Below are 20,098 nucleotides of genomic sequence, written 5' to 3'. Positions count from 1 at the left end.
GATAATTATGCTACGATGCAAAATCTAGTGGGTGCGGGGTAATTGGAATCTATGGGATCCATTTACATGCTTTTACTAGCATTAAAAAAACACTAGTGAAAACTTGTATTTTGTGCCAAAGGGTAAGATAAAATTATTCTTATTTTATTTGTTTTTTCCTTTTGTGTTCAGCAAAACGTATGGTCAGAAGTTACCTTGGTCAGAGAACCTTGATTATTCTTGGGGACACTAAATGAATCAGCATAAGATCTAATGGAAGATTTCCGCTTGTGGACATTATTTTTGTTTAATTTTTTTAAAATGAATAATATTGACTACTGTTTCTCTTTAGCAAGTTATAACTTTTGAGTAGTGGAATCTTACAAATCATGTCATTTTTATAATGTGAGTTTTATTTGAATATAATCCTTTCACACGCTCTACAGCAGAATGGTCGTTATGTGGACGTTTCTCCTGTGTGCTGTCTGCTGGGAGATTGCAGTAGTGGTTTTTATTCTCTGCTGGTCAGAGGTTTTAACTTTCTAATCACCACCTGTAACGTCTCTAGTGTCCCGTGTATTTGGACAGCGGTGAGCAAAGGATTCTGGGAGTTGTACTTTTATTTGCAGGTTACAATTACCTGGTCTAGATATTAGAAATTAAATGTGGTTATTGCACCTTATTTATAAAGTACCGACATATTCTGCGGAGCTGAGCAGTCGGAGAACATTATTCAGACACCGTTCCTGTTGTAGTTTATAATCCCACGTCCCTATCCCAAGCCCGCAAACACACACCAGGGACAACTTAGGTAGAGGACCCTTAGCTTTCCAGTATATATTTGGAACATGGGAATAATGTATAAACACCATAATGCCAACACATTCATAGTTTGATACCCTTCATTAGCAGTGATACAAAGATACCATGTTGATATAGTCAGAACAATAACATTTCCTGTGCAGAATGTTTTATCACTGAACTTTGTTGCAAAAACTGCAACATATTTTTCATTGAAACAAGATGTTGGAGAGCTCAGATTGTACATAGAAATGTGTACAGTGATTTATAATCGTTAAAATAGCTTTATTTCTGTGCAGTATCACCTCTGTCCCGGGATCTTTAAATGACAGGACATCTGATGCATTTAGATCAGGCCCGTCCAACCTGCGGCCCTCCAGGTGTTGTGAAACTACAAGTCCCAGCATGCTTTGCCAGTAGACAACCAGTTGATAGCTGGAAGGGCACGCTGGGACTTGTAGTTTCACAACATCTGGAGGGCCGCAGGTTGGACAGGCCTGATTTAGATTGAGAGACGATAGAACGAGGTTCCAGTTTCTGTAAATCCAGCGATCTGTGATGCTGTTTATACAGTGTGATACTTGTACATGGAGTCTAGTTGTTTCCGAGTCCTGTGAGACTTTAGACTCTGATAAGCTCCTGACTGTGAGCTGTATTGTGTTGGGAGGTGGTTATTGGGGGAGGTCAGGATGAGGAAGGGGGGGGTGGGGAAGGGGCTTGTTCAGATTCTGCAGGTGTGGGAGGGGTCGGAATGTTTTTTTTTTCCTTTTCCCTTTCTGTTTGAAGCCAGGACCCAGCTAACAAGCAGGAGGCTTAAATCTGCCCCCTCCCTCTTTGTGCACCAAAGCGACATCTGTAAGAGTACAAGTTGCCTGTGTGTAATCTGTAGCTCTACCCTCTGCAGGATTATCCTATTCCTGGGCTGCTCCTTATAAGGTGAGTGACACTGGTCCCCCGAGTGTGAGGTGTAGAGAGAAGCCCACTCACTCCTCTGCACACACAACTTCACCAAGCTGTGGACTCCCAGACATTCCACCCGGGCAACAGAGGGTTAAGAATCCTATATGGAGTAGTGTGAATTGGAGAATCTGTGTCTGTTTGGAAAGCGGTTCCCGGTTCTGATGGGGATTAGGAACCCCCAAAACAAACCCAGCTATCTCCTATTACACTGGTGCCCTGAGGTTGCATTGAGGAAATTTTAAGATGTATAAAACAGCGATATGAAGTTTTTTTATTTAATAGTAATTGTTACCGAGAAAAGACAGTATAAGTACTAAACAAACGTTTAGGTTTGCACTTCCTCGCTGCGAGCCAACAGTGTGTAACACTGCCAGGTAAACTACACAGTCAGGTTTATATAAAGTGTGCGAGTGTATCCGCTCCCTGTCCCTAAGCTGTCATTTCCTATTTAATGTTTTCAGCCGCTGGTGCCAGGAAAGTTAAACAAAGGGAGATTCTTACACTTGGATCCTCCAGACAATTGCTTTGTGTGTAAGTTGTTCTGTGTATGTGTGGGTGGGTATAAATAATGTATGGATATATAACAACGTCTGTAATATGCTGGCATGTCAGAGTAGGACATTTTTCCAACTGACCTCCAATCTTGCCCTTTAATACGTTAATGCGTTTTGTATATTTGTGTAGCGGGAAGCTGGGATGTTATACGTTCCTACAAAGGATGTTACCTTTACTTATATGTGTGTTATTGGTGTTTGTGACGCTGATTACTGAGATCTTATCCGCTGTAATGATTGAGGCATTGCATATGTCCTATATATTATGGACCCCTTAAAGAGGTTGTTCAATTAAAGCAACCCCACCCCTTCTTAACCCCTCAATTATAGTTTATTTCCCTTTATGTTTACCTGTCTGGTAATTAAGTGGTCAGTATACAGGATATGCACACCGCTGTTTCCCTGCTCACAGCCTGTAACCTGTTGTGGGTTCGATGAATTTGTATATTGTGCTGATCTTATACACTGTAATATAGTATGTTTGTTTCATGTTATATAGTTAGGTAGCACTTCAGTGTGCATGAACTGTCGCATATTGTAAGCTTGCGAGCAGGGTTCTCTTACCTCTCTGTCAGTATGTATTACCTAGTATTGTCTTATTAATGTTTGTTCCCAATTGTAAAGCGCTATGGAATGTGCTGGCGCTATATAAATATATGTTGATACGGAGCATCCTGGTAACTCGAGTCCGCTGTGTACATTGTCTATAGTGCTCGATCAACGCTGGATACTTGGGTGTAAATAAAAAATATTCTTATGTCTGGAGGGAAAGCTTTGCTTATAACTTGACGACTGTAATTGTGTAAAATGCTGTTTTTTATGGCTCTCTGGAATTTTTTTTACATATTACTGTAATGTGCAGTTTGACTTAAAGTTAGATTATTTAATCTGTGAAGCACAGGCAGAGGAATCTTACACCGGGTCCTGTCCTAGAGCCAGTACTTTTGTTAAAGATTTCATTGTTCCCAGGCAGTAGAATTTTTGACCTTGAACTTTACCTTAATAACTCTCTCTAATAACTATTGACATTTGAATGCTTTCTGCTATTCGCACACCTCCGCCCCCCTCTCCTCACACAAACCTATTCATAAGTCTTCTCCCTCCTCCAGGCACTGTACACCGGAGCCCCAGGTATGTACAATGCAGCCATATCTTGTGACCCAATCTCGCACCAGTTCTCACAGGGCCAATGACAGACTCAGGTCTGTGGTAAGGAGAGATTTGCTGGTACTTGTATATTGGTGCAGTCAGGGAACGACAGGTTGGAAAATTACTTCACGTTACATCTTTAAATCTTGAGGCCGAGCTATCGTTTTTTACGTTTGGTTGGCTGTATATGTGTTTCAGTGAATTAGGTCTCCGCTAACCAAGTCTGTTGGGGCTGGCGGGTTTCCAGGCTCTCTTCTAATGTACGCCATGTGCCAACATGAGAACTCTTGGTATCTGTGGAGATTAAAAATATTTTGTGCCCTCCTGATGTCTGAGTTACCTACCTAATTATCTCAATTATTACTCAAGTGTGTAAGAGTGGGAGTTTATATCTTCCTTTTATGACCATAGTACAGTGTGAACCACTTTTTTTCTTTTTTCCTTTGAAAAATGCAGCCCTTTGTTCCCCGCTTCCTATATACTACAAAATACAGTATATTATAGGTCACGCGTCCACACAGATTTGTTTTAGCGGACAATGGGGAGGGAATTTTAAGGTTCATATAATAACTATAGATTGTAATCTTGCGAGCAGGACCCTCTTACCTCTCTGTCTGTATGTATTACCCAGTATTGTTTTATTACTGTGTTTGTTTCCAATTGTACAGCGCTACGGAATCTGCTGGCGCTATATAAATAAATGTTGATGATGATTCCTCTGGGTGTCACAGTGAAAACCCTGCTCAGAGGAGCATATTCCAAAAGTTCATTTGGACATGAGGCGCCGAGTAAAAATTGTACGTGCTATATAAAATGAATAAAGATATAATATAATGTTCAGTGGCACTGTGCTGCTATCGGCAAGCCGGTGCCTACATGTTTATTGTATTATACATACAAATACCGTGTTTCCCTGGATAGCACTACATACTTATTCTCCAAGTTTCAGAAAGAAAGTTTTTTTATTAAATTATACATAATTTAGCCCATCTCTGGAGAGATCTCAGAGAACAGCAATTTTACAATGGCCATAAACTGAATAAGCAAATCTGCCCTCCCTAAATCATTCCAATGGGATTATAACGAGCCTGTAACCAGAAAAGTCTGGTTAATGGATTATAGGTTGCAAAAAAACCCACGAAGAGCCCCTGAGTGGTGTAATTAAGATACAGAGTACAGGAGGGAGTACGTGCCAGGCTGGGGAAGCGTTTCAGGAATTTGTAGAGTTCAGATTTCTTTTTTTTTTTTTTTTAATATATGTATTTAGGTGGGGGTAGGGAGACTTAGAAATGTTTTGTAAATACCCATTCTGTCCTCTCCAGTGGTGTGGAGGGTTTGCCTTCCTCTGTGCAGCAGGGCATTATAGTGCTATAATGTACACCTATTAATACTAGTTCTGTGACTCTCTAACATGATGCACAGGTGACGTGAGGTGAAGGACAGGTCTAATCCTGGCCACAGGCTGTATTGTGTTTTATTAAATAATGAGACCTATAAGAGGGACTCACTGCACTATAGTTGGAAACCACCATGCTGATCAAACTGGGACATTAATTCAAACTGTTGTTTTTTGTTTTGTTTTCTTGGGGGGGGGGGGGGGGGGTACGCATCCTTGGTGTTGAATATTCCGACACCGGGAACTCCTCCAATTAAAAGACGAATCTGTAAAAAAATTGTTGTCAGGAAAAGCAGACTTACCTGTATACCAAAGTTGCAGGTGTCCGATTGGCGCAGGATGCTGACCGCAAGCGTCAGGAGCCTTTACCGTCAGTGCGACTTCTATTCCTTTTAATTTAAAGCTGCAATGTTTGGTTAAGTGTTTCAACACTTAACCTGCGGAGTTTGACATTGCCGCTTTAAATTAAAAGGAATAGAAGTCGCACTGACGTTAAAGGCTACTGACGGACACCTCAGTAGTCGGACTCCCTTGCGGTCAGCATCCTGCGCCAATCGGACACCTGCAACTTCGGTACACAGGTAAGTCTGCTTTTCTCGACATCGTTTTTTTTTACAGATTCGTCTTTTAATTGGAGGAGTTCTCTGTGTCGTTATTGTGGTAATCGTAAAAACGATTACCACCGGTTTATTTCTCTTTTCAAGTTTTTATATATCTATGACACATGGGCGTGTTGGTGAGTCCTACCTGCAGCAATTAGATAGGCATGTACAGGCTAAACGAGCAAAGATATACAAAGGCATAAAGAGCTAAAGGGCAAACTAAGAGCATAAATATATATATTTGCCCTCACCCCAACACAAATGCTGATCTATTTTATTTTTTAATCCACAATGATAAAGTACTTGGAGAGTGAGTGAAATTAGTGAAGAGGGGATAGTATGAATTATACTATTTGCACTACAGGGTATCTGACGTAGAAAAAATATTGTTATTTGTGAACACTAACGATTTATGATGTTATAGAGAAAATTGACCTTTTTTTTTTTTTGTTTTGTTTTTGGTTGTAATTGTGTGTTTTGTGTATCTCCACTGTTGTGGTGCAGTTTATACTAACACTATCATCAATCAATATCTCCCATTTGTAACACTATTGCAATTATTGTTTGTAAGACGCAGAGGTTTATGTGGTAAAGTGAAGTCACTTATGAGAAGAGTCTGTGAGCTGAGGGAAAGCTTTGACACATTGTAGATGGGCCACGTCAGACCTAATTGGCTGCAAATCTCGGCGTGTGTGGACCTGAACAGACGGCTTATACTGATCTATGTCGGATTGGAAGGTTGATGTAGTCGGACGAGGGCCATATCTGACAATGTATGGGGGTCATCATCCGACCGTGCCAATAGTGCTCGGTATAATCCGGATGTTGGACCCCAGCGCATGCTTTAGGTGTACAGTCAAATCTGATAGACATCCAGCCTCAATAGTCAGACAGAGAGGCCGGGTCACCCAGTATATGGGCAGATTTAGTGAGAACCAGACAATACATCACCCAATCACAAGTGGGAATCTGTCACGTTCTGTAAATTCTACTTTCAAGACCTGATGTCCCAGCATGATAATGTGGGAGAAGGGAAAACACTATTGGTGCCTTTATTTAAGCAGAATCCAGGCCTCTGTCTACACATAGGAGATATCTCTGTAATGTCCTATTATAATGCTCATCTAGAAGTCATTTTCTCTGAAGCCACAGGGCTCCCAGGCTGGGCACTGGCTGCTTGAAACTGCCCTTTTATTTGTACATAATCTTAGAACAAGACGTGTATATCTCTCATCTTAGACAGACCGTACTACAACCTGGAGGGACACAGAGTTGTACCTGTCACGTACTAGGGAACCTACCTGCAGTTCTCCACTAATGCATCAATACCAATCTTCTTTTACAAGGAGCAGCCAGTGACTGTAGACCTCAGTTGAGGGTTTGTACGATCACTAGACTCCATGGACTTGGTAGAAGTCTAACTGTTCTGCTGCAGTAGATGTTTAAAATCACAAAAGGAAAAATTATATTTATTCAGGTTTGATTAAAAAAACAAACAAAAAAAACTGCAGAAAACTGTCCCATCAGTATCCTAAAGTTATACGGTGAGAACAGGAGTCTGTACCAAACTTTGATTAATATATTTCATTATGAGATATTAAACTGTGATTAAATAGAAAAATGTTTGCTTTAATGAAGCTGGTGTTTGTTTTTGAAATTTTGTGGTTAAATTAATGAAGAAAGTGAGGAGACATTTTGGCCTTTTTCTAAATACTTTTTTATGTTTTCAGGATAGGGGTGAAGCGTCTGATAATCCCATCGTCTCCTCTCTTCCCATCAGAGGTGTAAAACACAGACTGGGTCATCTCAGCCCACAAATCCTGTGTCTTGTCCTTAGAAACAAGCAAACGTACGCGTGTGATGTCACAAAGCAGCATTTGCACAGTCGTAACTGACACTTACTGAGATTGTTTGCACACAGCAGTCAGCTATTAGTGTGGTCCCCACCTTCCTGCTTCTCTATTCTCCATCCCACCCTCCCCTCTAACGTGTCTGGTAATAATGTATAGTGATAATTACTGCAGCATGGAAGTGGTGGCTGGGAGGGGGGGTTAGCAAACACTTATATGAGAAGATTTTGTACAGCGCTACGGAATTTGCTGGCGCTATATAAATAAATGTTGATGATGAGAATACAAGAACCTCGGTGGTGCTTCAGATTGAATCGCAGCACAGAACATATAGGCTTCCTATCTGAATAGATATTATTATAAATTAATTTTTTTATGACTCCATTTGATAAATATATATACTAACACTTTAAAAATGGGGGTGGTGGAGTATTCCGAAAAATAATTATCCTCAAACACGACTTTCCCGTTTGTCCCTATTTGTTGGCAGAATTATTATTAAGAAATGATGCAGGAAATCCGTACACAGCTTTGAAGTTCTTCAAGGCTTTATTCTCCTAAGTTTGAGGTTTCAGACGGCACGCTGTGCCTCTCTTCATCTATCTTATAAACTTATTATTTAACCTTTTTACAGAAAGAGAACCCCATAAAGAGGTATTAACAGCATAGTGTACAGACTAATGATGCACAAAATGTAGACAATATCACAACTAAACAGTAACTGAAGGGAATGAGACTGAGTGAAAGGTGTAGGAGAGGGAATAAGCAGACTGGTACTTTATAATGCACTGATAATGATAAGTTCTCCGCATTGGGATGTTGCTAATGGAGCACCTAGAGGTTTAATGGAAGGTCCTGTCTGTTGGCATCATGCGATAGAGCGACGTGTCTACTCATGAAAGATGGTAGCGAACAGTTAGTATCACGTTCATACATTCAATGTTGTTTAGGACTCTTTCCTGCAGAATTATGTGGGATGGGGAGGGGCGGCGATGGAGGCAGATGTAGAATTTAAGGAATCCATCTGAAACCTCATTCTGACACCAGTAAGGGTGGAAAATAATGCTATAGATCCTTCATCCAAAAGCTATTTTTTTCCATCAGTGTGGAGGATGAAAGCGTGGACACCTGTGAGATTCAACCCAATGGATGATATAGAGAATCCTGCCTGTATTGTCTTAGCCGCAACACTTAAAGGACTAGTTTTTTTTTTATGTTTGTTTTTTGTGTTTTGTTTGTTTTTTGTCTTAATTCCCCCTTTCACCCTACTCTCTATGGTCGAGCTTGTGCTCACCCAGCTGACAGTGTTCAATGGCCGACACTCTTCCAACCCATAGAGGAGGTGACGTCCAAATGCTAGGTGTGAGGAATGGGCAGAGGAGTCAGTCTGCTGCTCGCAGAGGTGGTCAGCTGGCTGTGGGGGTGGCTGTGCGTGAACGTACTGTTTCCTCAGCAGGGCTTCTGACTGAAGCCCTGCCAGCAAGGGAATTGTGTGTATTATTGGGTGTGGGGGGGGGGGGGGTGCTTGGCTGTGGCACAGAAAACCTCTTTGTAACTTAAGCAAATCTACTAAAAGGACCCAATTTGCTTCACACTAGGCATATCTGCTCGTACTACCAACAGACGTGTGTAAGTGCTCTCTTTCCTCAAGTACCTGTTCCCTCCATCCTTTCAGTGACCAGGTTAGCACTGAGACTGGCCGACACGGTTTGTCAGTTTCCCATAGAGATGTCTGGGAATCTTCAATAAAGCCATCGGTGCAGATAATTGGATCTCTCTAAATCTTTAAAGTTACTTTGTGTGATGGCTTTGATCTTAATGCAGAAACATAATGGCCAGGGATTCTCCTGTTGTGGTTCAGTGATGCTGATAATGACGCGTCCTACTGTCTTAGATGGGTCGTAGGTGACAATCGGAGATAGTTTCAGCTGTGGAATAAAGTTGTTGATGTTTCAGTAGAACTTTGATTAAATCCTCCAGTTATTAGTGTCCTCTGCATCACTCCTGACTGCAGAATGTCGCCTGGCAGCGTTTTGATTTAATATTTAACTTCTGCCGATCTAATCTGTTTGCGTTGGTGCCAAGTTCCTAGGATACAATGTCCTGATCTGTCCGGTATTCTGTTGTGACCATGAAACCTCTCGTTGTCTAATTGCCAGATTATAGGATGTTGCCAGCGGTGATTCTGGATTTCCCCACCTGACCGAACCTGGACCGTCTGCTGTCACATCATGCTCTGCCCATGCCGCAGTAAGGCCAGGCTGCTGGCTGTCAGTGTGCTGCTGCTGTCCGTCGTCACCTGGCTGTACCTTTCCGTGGGCGACGCAGGATGTGAGTGGCCAGTAATTGCATTGTGTTCAGGGCTTTCAGCTCTGTTTTCCTAACCTTGTCTTTTAATAGAGACTGTATCAGGATGAGGGTTATGTTTTATTTTGTTATAAACTGAAAATTAGTTGGTTTATAAAACAAACTGATATTTCTACAGATCTGTATGTTTCATGTATGTAATTGATTCACAGTCTAAGAAACAGACCATTACCATAGATACAAGACGTGTGACCGAGTGACCTTCTGCCATATGCTGTGCAAGCTGTGGGCTGCCTGTGATGTGGTATCTGAGAAACCTTGTTCTTTTATAACTTGTAAATCCATATACCATGAGGGAATTGAGGGACCTCATTGTAACTCTTGCACTTGCCCCAGATAAGTCTAGTTCTACCCCAGAATTCGTGGCTTAACAAGGCTATCCATATAAGGCTGTTTGTCCTGTAAGCCCCATCCCAACATGCCGTTCTTTCCCCCAGACGGACTGTCCCCAGCGGCCGCAGCTCCTCGCCTGCTTCCCAGAGCCCCCTCCCTGCAAGACCTGGAAATCAGACTGCAGGAGGCCGAGGAAGAGAACCTGAGGCTTCGGCACCAATTGGGAGAACTTCGGAGTGAGGATCACGGAACTGAGGGAGACAACAGCAGCCGGTGTGTGCAGAGGAGTCTGACTGAGAAATGTGAGGTGAGTGACCTGTATAGCTGCTGTTAATGTCTCCCATGTTTAGTGATCTCCCTCCTCTTCTACCTCTGGAATTCCTGCAGCTCATTCTTTACTGGAAAGATATTTACCCATTTTTTTTTTTTTACAGTTGGCCTCTTAAAGGGATGCAGGGACGCACGGAGGATTTTTCGGGGGAGGAAGAGGGGGGGGGGGTTTCCTCCTCCCCCGGAAAAAAAATAATTCCTAGAGACCTGGGGGCACATTTATCATTATTCGGCAAAAGTGAGAAATAGTTATCAATCCTTATCGCAAGGATAAGGATTGAACTATTCATCACATTTATTAAAAAGGGAACACAGAAACAGCAGTTCCGAAAAACTGCTGTTTCTGTGATAGAAAAAATCACACTTACCTCCCTCTTTGGACGCGCTGTCTCGGGATCTCCTCTTCTTCCTTCAATTGCGCATGTGCAGTGCACATGCGCACAAAGTCCCCACTCTGTCTCTGCAACTATCGTTGCTGAGAGAGCGCGCTGAGTGACAGGGAGGGATCATGTGATACCTCCACACATGCGCTGTCCAGCTCTGCTCGTCGGTGCAGAGCTGACAGCAGTGGATTTGTTCAATTAGGATGATGTCCGCCAGCTTCCATGACAAGTTACCGAAAAAATTTTTTTCCGGGACTTGTTAGATTGCGGCCAGGAGCAGTCACCATTCTGTTGAATGGTGACTGCTCGCAAAAACGATCAGGAGTGCAAAGCAGCAGATATCCATGATATCTGCTGCGATGCACCTTTAATAAATTTGCGGAGGGCACATCGGGACTTTAATTCCACGGTAAGTGCACAATAGTGCACTACTGTGATTTGTTAAATATGCCCCCTGCTCTGTACAATACAGCACTGCCGCGGACGCTTCTTAGACAGCGCCGCGGCTGCTGTATACTACAGTGCCGATATGTAGGGCACTTTTTAGCGGAGTGGAGACCCAGAAACCCCCCCCTGCGTGCGCCACTGGGATGTGTTTTGTAACTAAATATAAAATCCATGAATTCGATAATGCTCTTATCCGATTTTTCTTTTTTTTTTTTGGTTTTTTTTTTTTTTTTTTAATTAGGATATATCACAATGACCTTTCCCCTCTGCAGTCAGCCGAGCACACCAATCCCAACAGGTTGCTTATTATATTTTATTTATTTTATTCCACCCTAAAGCTTCGAATACCAGACTTGAGAAAACTGTATACTCTGTTGTATAATCTGTTGTTTCCACGCTTAATAAAAATTTTAGTCCTGCTGAAACACTTTCCTATTCTGATGTTATTGTATAATATGCCCATTGCTTTGATGATCCATCGGCACCATCCAGACTCCTCTCTGTCTCACCGGCACTGGGCATAAACCAATCTGCTCCCTGACAACTGGCTTCATGGTGCAATTCTCAGCAACACTTTGGTACAAGATATTTTTGTGGAAAAGTGTCAGATCGGTTGTTTTTTTTTTAAGACTGTGAACCCCTTAATTTGACCTAAGTTGGAGTCAATGTGTACTTGCATCTCCTTTACACCTAATATTGTTATACATACCAAGTGATCTCTACATTTATAAATCAAAAGCATTAGTTATGTTGGCCTTTTCCACTTGTATACATATATTATATAGAGGAGGTGGTTGCAGTTTTATTATGTACTTTTCTGTGCTTGCGTTTTTAATGGCCCTGTGTATTTTTTTTCATCTTCCCATATGCAGAACTATGTTTGATGTTTATCAGAATATAAACATCATAATTATTAACATTTTAAAATCCTTTCCAGGAAAATGTCCCTGTTGGGCAGATGACCCGCAGCACCTAATGTACAGTAATATATAGAGGGCACTTGGTGCTCCCCCTCCCTAATATGACTCGTGTACCGAACATGATTATAATGGAATTGTTTGTGTTCTAAACATCTATTGACGTTTGAAGCCATAAGGATGGTTAGAACGACCTGCAGTCTGCAGAATAAGTGGAACTGTGCTGTACAGCTGGTCATACTGGGTCTGTTCCTGGAAAGTAAGGACAGTTGGTATCTACGTCTTATTAGATTTATTGTAGTAATGTCACTGTCACCCTTGTATTAATTCTCCCCATCTTTGTCTCTCTCTCTCTCTCTCTCTCTCTCTCTCTCTTAGCTTATTCATGTTGCTATTGTCTGTGCCGGCCATAACAGCAGTAGAGATGTGGTGACGTTGGTGAAATCTATACTGTTCCACCGGTAGGTTGTGTATTCCAGAGCTACAATAATGGCGTGTCCTTTACGTAAAATCAGTTTCCATCAAGGCGTCCCGCTCCCTGTTTCTAGCCTTTGCTGACTGGGGGCTGCCATGTTTACCTCTCATGATGTGGACAGTACTGGGCTGTATATAACGACAACACAAAGAGCTGCTTTTAAACTGTAATATATTAAACCGATAAAAAAGAAAGTGGCCAATAGTTCTCTCTGCTCTTAAAGCATTTTATTTATTGATAAAAGTGGGTGAGTTTGGATGTGGGATAAACTTTCACAGAAATTTGGCAGCGAGTGACTTTGGAATAATTTATAGCGTCGGCTGAGATTGTTCTCGTATCCAAGTAAAGGCTGCAGAATACAGCTCCACAATGAATAAAGAATGGGGGCTCGAACCTACCTTTTAAACAGACATACCCCTGGTTAATACTACATTTCCAGGGTATTTATGTAATCATGATTTCAGTACAATGAATAGGTGATGTCTGTAGTTCCCAGGGCAGTCTATAGATTTACATTGTGATGTATTAGTGTTCAGTTTTTCCTACGTGAGCGTTTATGTGAGGTGCACGGGTGACGAGAGATTTCTTCCATTGCCAAAGTGTTACCAATACCCATGTTTCTGTTAAGATATTATATTTCTTTTTTCTTATACCTATCTGAGGAGTATTTTTTCCAATTATTCAAATTTACTCTACAGCCAACGCCTATATTGGAGAAGAAAAAGTGGTTTGAAAAGCCATATATTTCATATTGTACAATGATAATTATTGTATAGATTGCAAAACATGAATGTGCATTGGTTTTATCCCAATTGGTGCAGGGGTGTCTGAATATATAACCAGACAGATGAACAAACAAACAGACAGACCAATGAATTTTATATCTAAGCTTATGAATCCTCCAGCAGCAATATACTGTATATAATAGGGGTTCTGTGCATACATGATTTGTAATGTGTATTTTGGGCAATATTCAGCAACTTCCTGCACCCGAGTGTTTCCAAATGTCTTGATAAGTCATTAGATTGATGTGACAATACCCTAATGCTGGTGGGTTTTGTTACCTGATCTTGTGTGTCGATCATTCATTGTCTTTTGTAGGAGGAATCCGCTACATTTCCACCTGATCACAGACTCTGTTGCTTTGCGTATTTTGGGCAACCTTTTCAATACTTGGATGGTTCCGTCCCTGCAGATTAGCTTCTATAACGCCAGTGATCTCAAGGTAAATACTGTGTAAAGATGAACAGATGTGATGCCAGGTGTCTCTGCTTGTACTGCACGGCTGAACGGTGTATTGTCATCAAACTACGGAAGTAAACCTTAAACCTTTTTGTAAAATAAGTGCACAGTTATTGCAGGATACTAATTGTGGTCATTGACTGGAGATTTGCTTCTCCTTTACCCAATGTACAAATTGATTTACATTTTTATTGCCCTGGTAATTCAGGAGCCAGGCAGGATCATAGATTTACACTTCGTACCTAGACTCTCTTCATTCCCTGGCTGACCGCTGACCTTCCACATACTGATGGAAGTGATTGGCTGACCCAGTTCACTACCCTGACAGATCTGTTCCTATACAGCGGTATTGGGTTTTGATCGGTCAGGATTTTTATTTTTTTTATACTATGGGCAGCACGGTGGCTCAGTGGTTAGCACTTCTGCCTCACAGCACTGGGGTCATGAGTTCAATTCCCAATCATGACCTTATCTATGTGGAGTTTGTATGTTCTCCCCGTGTTTGCGTGGGTTTCCTCCAGGTGCTCCGGTTTCCTCCCACACTCCAAAAATATATTGGTAGGTTAATTGGCTGCTAACAAATTGACCCCAGTCTGTTTGTCTGTATGTGTATGTTGGGGAATTTGACTGTAAGCTCCAATGGGGCAGGGACTGATGTCAATGAGTTCTCTGTACAGCACTGCGGAATCAGTGGCGCTGTATATATAGATGCTGATGATGATATACTGAATATATAATACTGTGTGTGCTGGCTGTATACAATCTTACAGAATGTGACTTCATGTACACTTCTGAATTTATATTCTTACACAATGACTCTCTCTCCACAGCCTGAGGTTTCCTGGATCCCAAACAAACATTATTCTGGAATCTACGGCTTGATGAAGCTGACACTGACGAAGGCACTGCCCTCTGACCTGTCAAAGGTCATCGTCCTTGACACTGACATCACTTTCGCCACAGACATTGCTGAGCTTTGGGCTATCTTTAGAAAGTTCACAGGTAATCCACGGTCCGGCCTCTGCCCTGTGGATCTCGCTTCAGGCTTTTGTCTCTGAGCCGTATTTCCACAGGCTGGTATTCCATTGTTACAGATATATTCCAGCCCTGAGATGACCAACTCGTTCATTCAGAGCGTTAGTGCTTATTGCCCCTTTCTGTCTTTGTCTCAGGGGAACAGGTTCTAGGTCTGGTGGAGAATCAGAGTGACTGGTATCTGGGGAATCTTTGGAAGAACCATAAACCTTGGCCGGCTCTGGGTCGTGGATTCAATACAGGTAAACTTCTATCTCTTGTTCCCATAACTGATGACAAACATGCAACTCTCTGTATCGTATACTACTTCCTGTCTGACTCCGGTTCTCTGCTCCAGGGGTGATCCTGCTGCTCCTGGACAGGCTGCGTCTGATTGGCTGGGAGGAGATGTGGCGTCTGACTGCTGAGAGAGAGTTGATGAGTATGTTGAGCACCTCACTTGCTGACCAGGTGAGAACAGGATGAGGAGACTGCGGAGTGTCTGGCATCGCTCATTACTGTATAACGACCTTGTGTCTGCTCATATCCAGGATATATTCAATGCTGTTATAAAGAGCTCACCGACTCTGGTCTATCAGCTCCCCTGTTACTGGAACGTGCAGCTGTCCGATCACACGCGCTCTGAGCAATGCTACAGTGAACTAGCTGACCTCAAGGTGAGACCAACACGGCCTATGTATATTGTATTTATTAACCTTTATATAACACCAACATATTGCACATTTCTATACAGAGATTGTTTAATCATTCAGTTCCTGCCACATTGCAGCTTAGTCTCGTTATCTGTGTTGTATCTGCCCAGTCTCGTTACCTCTCTCTCTAATACTCTACCCACATCTCCCCATTCTCCTATTGTCTCTTTACATCCTCTTCATTGCACTACCCCGATAAGCCCTCCAACTAAAATCCGAATTTCTGGGAAACCGATGTGAAAATAAACAGACTTACCTTGAAGCCGACGCTGGAGATCTCCGATTGGATCACCATGCTGACAGCTAGTTATCCCGATTGGAGAAGTGTTCGGCGCTGCAGCTTGACGTCATCTCGACGTCTGTCAATAGAAATTTAAAGCGGAAATGTCAGGTTAAGTGTTTAAACGCTTAACCTTAGGGGTCCCCACATTGCCGCTTTTAAATTTCTATTGACAGATGTTGGGATGACGACAAGCTGCAGTGGCGAATATTTGTCCAATCGGGATAAGTTGCTGTCAACATGGTGATCCAATCGGAGATCTCCAGCGTCGGCTTCAAGCTAAGTCTGTTTATTTTCACATCAGTTTGGCAGAAATTCGGATTTTAGTTGGAGGGTTTGTCGATGCCGGATTGGTGGTAATCTCCCATTTCCTCTTTCCTGCCTCTCTGTAATATCCTACCGCAGCCTCTCCAATTCTTTTCACAGTCCCTGTAGAACGCTGTCCTCTACACATTACTGCATCTGTGTTATGTTACCACCACTTCTTCTTAAGCTACTACTAACATTCAGCAGTGTATGTAACCGCGCTCGTACCGACCAGGATGTGAGTTATTTCACTGTTTACTAAACAGATCAGTACAGACTGTTGTCTGGGTGAGTGTCTGACTGTAGTATGCTTTAATGTAATTACTAGGACGTCTGCAGTGCACAGGGAAATATCTTGCACTGTGATTAGAAGTAAAAATATTTGCTTAACAAAAAAAACTGTGGGAGCACTTTTATATATCAGCCAAATTGTATTTTAGATTTTTTTTAAAATTTATTTGGCCAGGCTGATTCAAGTTCAGACGTACATCTATTTGTGTAGTGCAGCTTGAGTGAACTAGCTCTACTCATTTTCTGAAGTGCACCTTCTCCAATGAACACTACTGCATGTAATTCATGTCCGTATGTGAATTACACTATTACACAGTTGCCTATGACTTGTGCCGTAGACCTTCCAGGGCAGATGCAAGTCCTGGGCTTCTTGTAAGTACGTCTGTTTTCAGCTGTATACTTTACAGCAGCTACAGGCCATGGTGTAAGTGATGACCAACACGGCATAGTCGTATGTGTGTCATTAGTGGCAAGTAAGATGGACTATAAAAACACATTGAATGTACAGTATGGATGAAGAACATCCTGATTTATGTATTAAATGTAAAATATCTTTTATATGTTCTGTCTACTTAATGTAAGTAGAGTTTAATGTGAATGTATTTACACTTAGATTCTAAACGAAATGCACTTATAGCAGATTGTGCACTGACCAAAGTCTGAGTTCTTGTGATCTCACTTGTGACATTTTAGTTTCCTCTGTAAGAAAGAGAAAATAATAATAAAAAAAAAGGTTTATATTTTCCTGTTCGGTCTCCTCCCCATTTGCCATCCAGGTGATTCACTGGAATTCTCCCCACAAGCTCCGCGTCAAGAACAAACACGTTGAGCTGTTCAGGACGCTGTATGTCACCTTTCTAGAGTACGACGGGAGTCTCCTGCGCAGAGAACTTATCGGCTGCCCCAGTGACAAAGAACAAGGACCGGAGGTGAGGGGATGGAGACTTGGTTTTGTTTTTTTAAATAAATTAGACTTGTTTACAAACATTAAAAAGCAAGTCAGACACTAGAAACCATTGATAGTAAAATACCACTGGGTATGTGGCTATTCTTCCACTTCCTTCTATAGTTTTTTTTTTCATTGCATGAGATTTACTAACATTTACTAACACCTTGCGCTGTCCCCATGGGTAACCACATGACGGAAGCCTACAGTGATCTCCAAACACTATTAATGATGACTGTAACAAACGCAGTTTAATGTGCACTTTTTCCTAGCAATAAAAAAACACTAATGCAACAACGGTGGATACCTGGCCTTAAAGCCAAAGTTCTATCTGTAATGATTCCCTTTTGGTTACTGCCATCTCCGGACAACTCTGGTGATCCTCAGCTTTCCCCCTCACGTTTTTATAAAACTAGGACTATTATAGATATATAGAACATTACATCTATTTATAGAACATATACTATTTAGATATTTTACATAAAGAGGGTCTTATTTATATTTATAGCTAACAATATTCGTTTAGTGAGCATGTAAAGTCTAATGCACAATGGAGTTGGCCACAACTTAGACAGCTCTGCCCTTACTCAGGTTTACAGGGTGCTATGAGAGGTAGAAATGGAAGAGTGGCGGGTAAAGGGGTTGTTTAACCTTCGTTAGCTGTTCGCACCTAATCTTAAGCTGCGCTTGTCCAGCACTAAACTATTCTAAAATGAATAGAGCTGTAAACCACATCCTTAAATTATTTTAGTATACGGAAGTGTGCTTTGCGATTTCCTAAAGCTACCCTCAGCCTTTTTAATTTAACCACAAGTATATTTCTCCTTTGGCTGTCTTCTATGTGCAGGCTGTGTTGGAACAACTGGATGAGGAAGATTTTTGCTACGACTTCCGCAGAGAGCGTCTAGCGTCCCATCGTGTCCACCTCTCCTTCCTCCCACAACAACCACTGGCAGAGGATCCTAATGATGTCACGTTGGTAGCACAGCTGTCTATGGATAGGTTAGTGTGGCCCATGATGCACTGTTATATAGTGAATCTAATAAGTGAATGGTGGTGTGAGTTCCAGAAGAGGTGCTGGATGCATGAACGTACTGTAACGGTGTATATAGAAGGGGGCTGAAGATTTGTGATTCTGACGTGTATGTTTCTTAGACTGCAGATGCTGGAGTTGATTTGCCGGCACTGGGAGGGCCCCATGAGCCTGGCCTTGTATCTGTCGGATGCAGAGGCTCAGCAGTTTCTGCGTTACGCTCAAGCCTCCGAGGTTTTGCAGTCTCGGACCAACATCGGCTACCATGTAGTCTACAAGGAAGGTCAGCTTTACCCAGTGAACCTCCTGAGAAATGTGGCATTGAGGAACGCTCAGACCCCTTATGTCTTCTTATCCGACATAGACTTCCTGCCCATGTATGGACTGTATGACAGCCTGAGGTCAGTATCTGCACTGTTATTATAGTTTTATTATTTGATTCAGCCTGGGAACCGAAAGTCCTGGTCTGTCATAATTTGGACAGCTTGGGGAACTCTGGCCGAGTGGACGGATCATCTTGGGTAATTCCACTCCTCCAGGTGACCTTAATCTCTTAGTTGGCAGCTACTGATGCTGTCTCTGTGTTGCATTCAATAGCGCAAACAGTTATTTCCATGTTGAAATGTAACCCAATTACCTTAATTTCCGTCTGTCCGAACAATTACTGTTTGTAATAGGTTAATGTAGAGCGATAATTAGGACGTGAGACTTCTGCCACCACACTTCAAAAAATATATCCACCAATCCTAGGGCTGAAAATCTAATGCTGCGTGGCATCTAACACTAAAGTTCCTCATCGGCATAAATGACCAAGTGATACAAGAAAAAATATATATATACTTTATATACCTAAAATCATTTATTTGTGAATAAAACAGGGCCAATGGTCCTTTACTTTTATTAAAATATTATTGTTTGGTAAACTCTGGTGTTCATAGCAATCAGACATTTCATCTCTTACACTGTACTAGAAAAATTACAATAGAACCTGAGCAGTTGCTATGGGCAACACCACCTTTTCTACAGTTGCCTATAATAACAGCTATTGTAGATCATCGTTTGGCCACTGGTAGACTTTGGTTTGTGGTCTGAGCTTTAGTTTCTGTATTTTCTCATGTAGCTGTTTTCTTCGTGTCATGTTTCACAAATACACCCCACCTTCCTTTCTCAGGAAATCCATAATACAGGAAGACCTGGCCAGCACCCAGAAAGCTCTTGTAGTTCCGGCCTTTGAAACGCTCCGTTACCGCCTGTCCTTCCCCAAATCCAAAGCAGATCTGCTCTCCATGCTGGATATGGGGGCGCTCTACACCTTCCGGTAAGATGGAGCCCAGGTCATAGCAGGACTCCTGCGTTCCTCTACCCATACGTTTTCATGTCTACAATGTGAAATATTTTATGGTTATTATTTAAAGGTTCAGTTGCTGGATTAAAAAAGTCAAACCCTTCCCCTGTACCCACTACAAACAGCAAAACTATTCATTGAAACACAGCTGGTTACTTAGTGTTTTGTAGCTCGGTTATATCACTGGTTCTTCTTAAAAGCATAAGTGTATTTTTAGTTGTAGCTTTTTTGGATGTGAAGACATTCACAGCCTCATACAGAGTTTTCCCCAATTTAACAGTTGCTGCAAATAAGGATCATTGAAGCCTTTAAATAAAGTGGTCCAGGACGGACAGACAGACACCGTCCAGATCTGGATACAGGATGTCCTATTGTCTTCTGTCCT

The 20,098-nt window shown here is 41.9% G+C and overlaps 1 protein-coding gene across 6 annotated transcripts in view; it reads left to right on the top strand.

Annotated features, from left to right (window-relative positions):
* The window catches only part of LARGE2 (LARGE xylosyl- and glucuronyltransferase 2), a 38,884-nt gene that overhangs the window by 11,654 nt on the left and 7,132 nt on the right, over positions 1-20,098 (top strand). For 2 of the 6 annotated variants that reach the window (XM_075188216.1, XM_075188222.1), the window contains exons 2-13: positions 9,451-9,622; positions 10,096-10,298; positions 12,447-12,529; positions 13,645-13,768; positions 14,616-14,787; positions 14,958-15,062; positions 15,158-15,270; positions 15,351-15,476; positions 17,166-17,318; positions 18,183-18,337; positions 18,491-18,769; positions 19,540-19,686. In XM_075188216.1, the coding sequence (XP_075044317.1) occupies positions 9,523-9,622; positions 10,096-10,298; positions 12,447-12,529; positions 13,645-13,768; positions 14,616-14,787; positions 14,958-15,062; positions 15,158-15,270; positions 15,351-15,476; positions 17,166-17,318; positions 18,183-18,337; positions 18,491-18,769; positions 19,540-19,686 (1,760 nt within the window). In that variant the 5' untranslated portion in view covers positions 9,451-9,522. Of the gene's footprint in view, positions 1-1,556; positions 1,717-2,201; positions 2,272-7,171; positions 7,291-9,450; positions 9,623-10,095; positions 10,299-12,446; positions 12,530-13,644; positions 13,769-14,615; positions 14,788-14,957; positions 15,063-15,157; positions 15,271-15,350; positions 15,477-17,165; positions 17,319-18,182; positions 18,338-18,490; positions 18,770-19,539; positions 19,687-20,098 lie in introns of those variants that run through there. The other 4 variants (XM_075188220.1, XM_075188218.1, XM_075188221.1 and 1 more) reach the window with 4 other exon arrangements.

This window comes from Mixophyes fleayi, chromosome 10 (assembly GCF_038048845.1).
Source record: "Mixophyes fleayi isolate aMixFle1 chromosome 10, aMixFle1.hap1, whole genome shotgun sequence".
NCBI classification, from domain to species: domain Eukaryota; kingdom Metazoa; phylum Chordata; class Amphibia; order Anura; family Limnodynastidae; genus Mixophyes; species Mixophyes fleayi.
The sequence above is the reverse complement of the archived record's forward strand: the minus strand, read 5'-3'. Positions and strand labels throughout refer to the sequence as shown.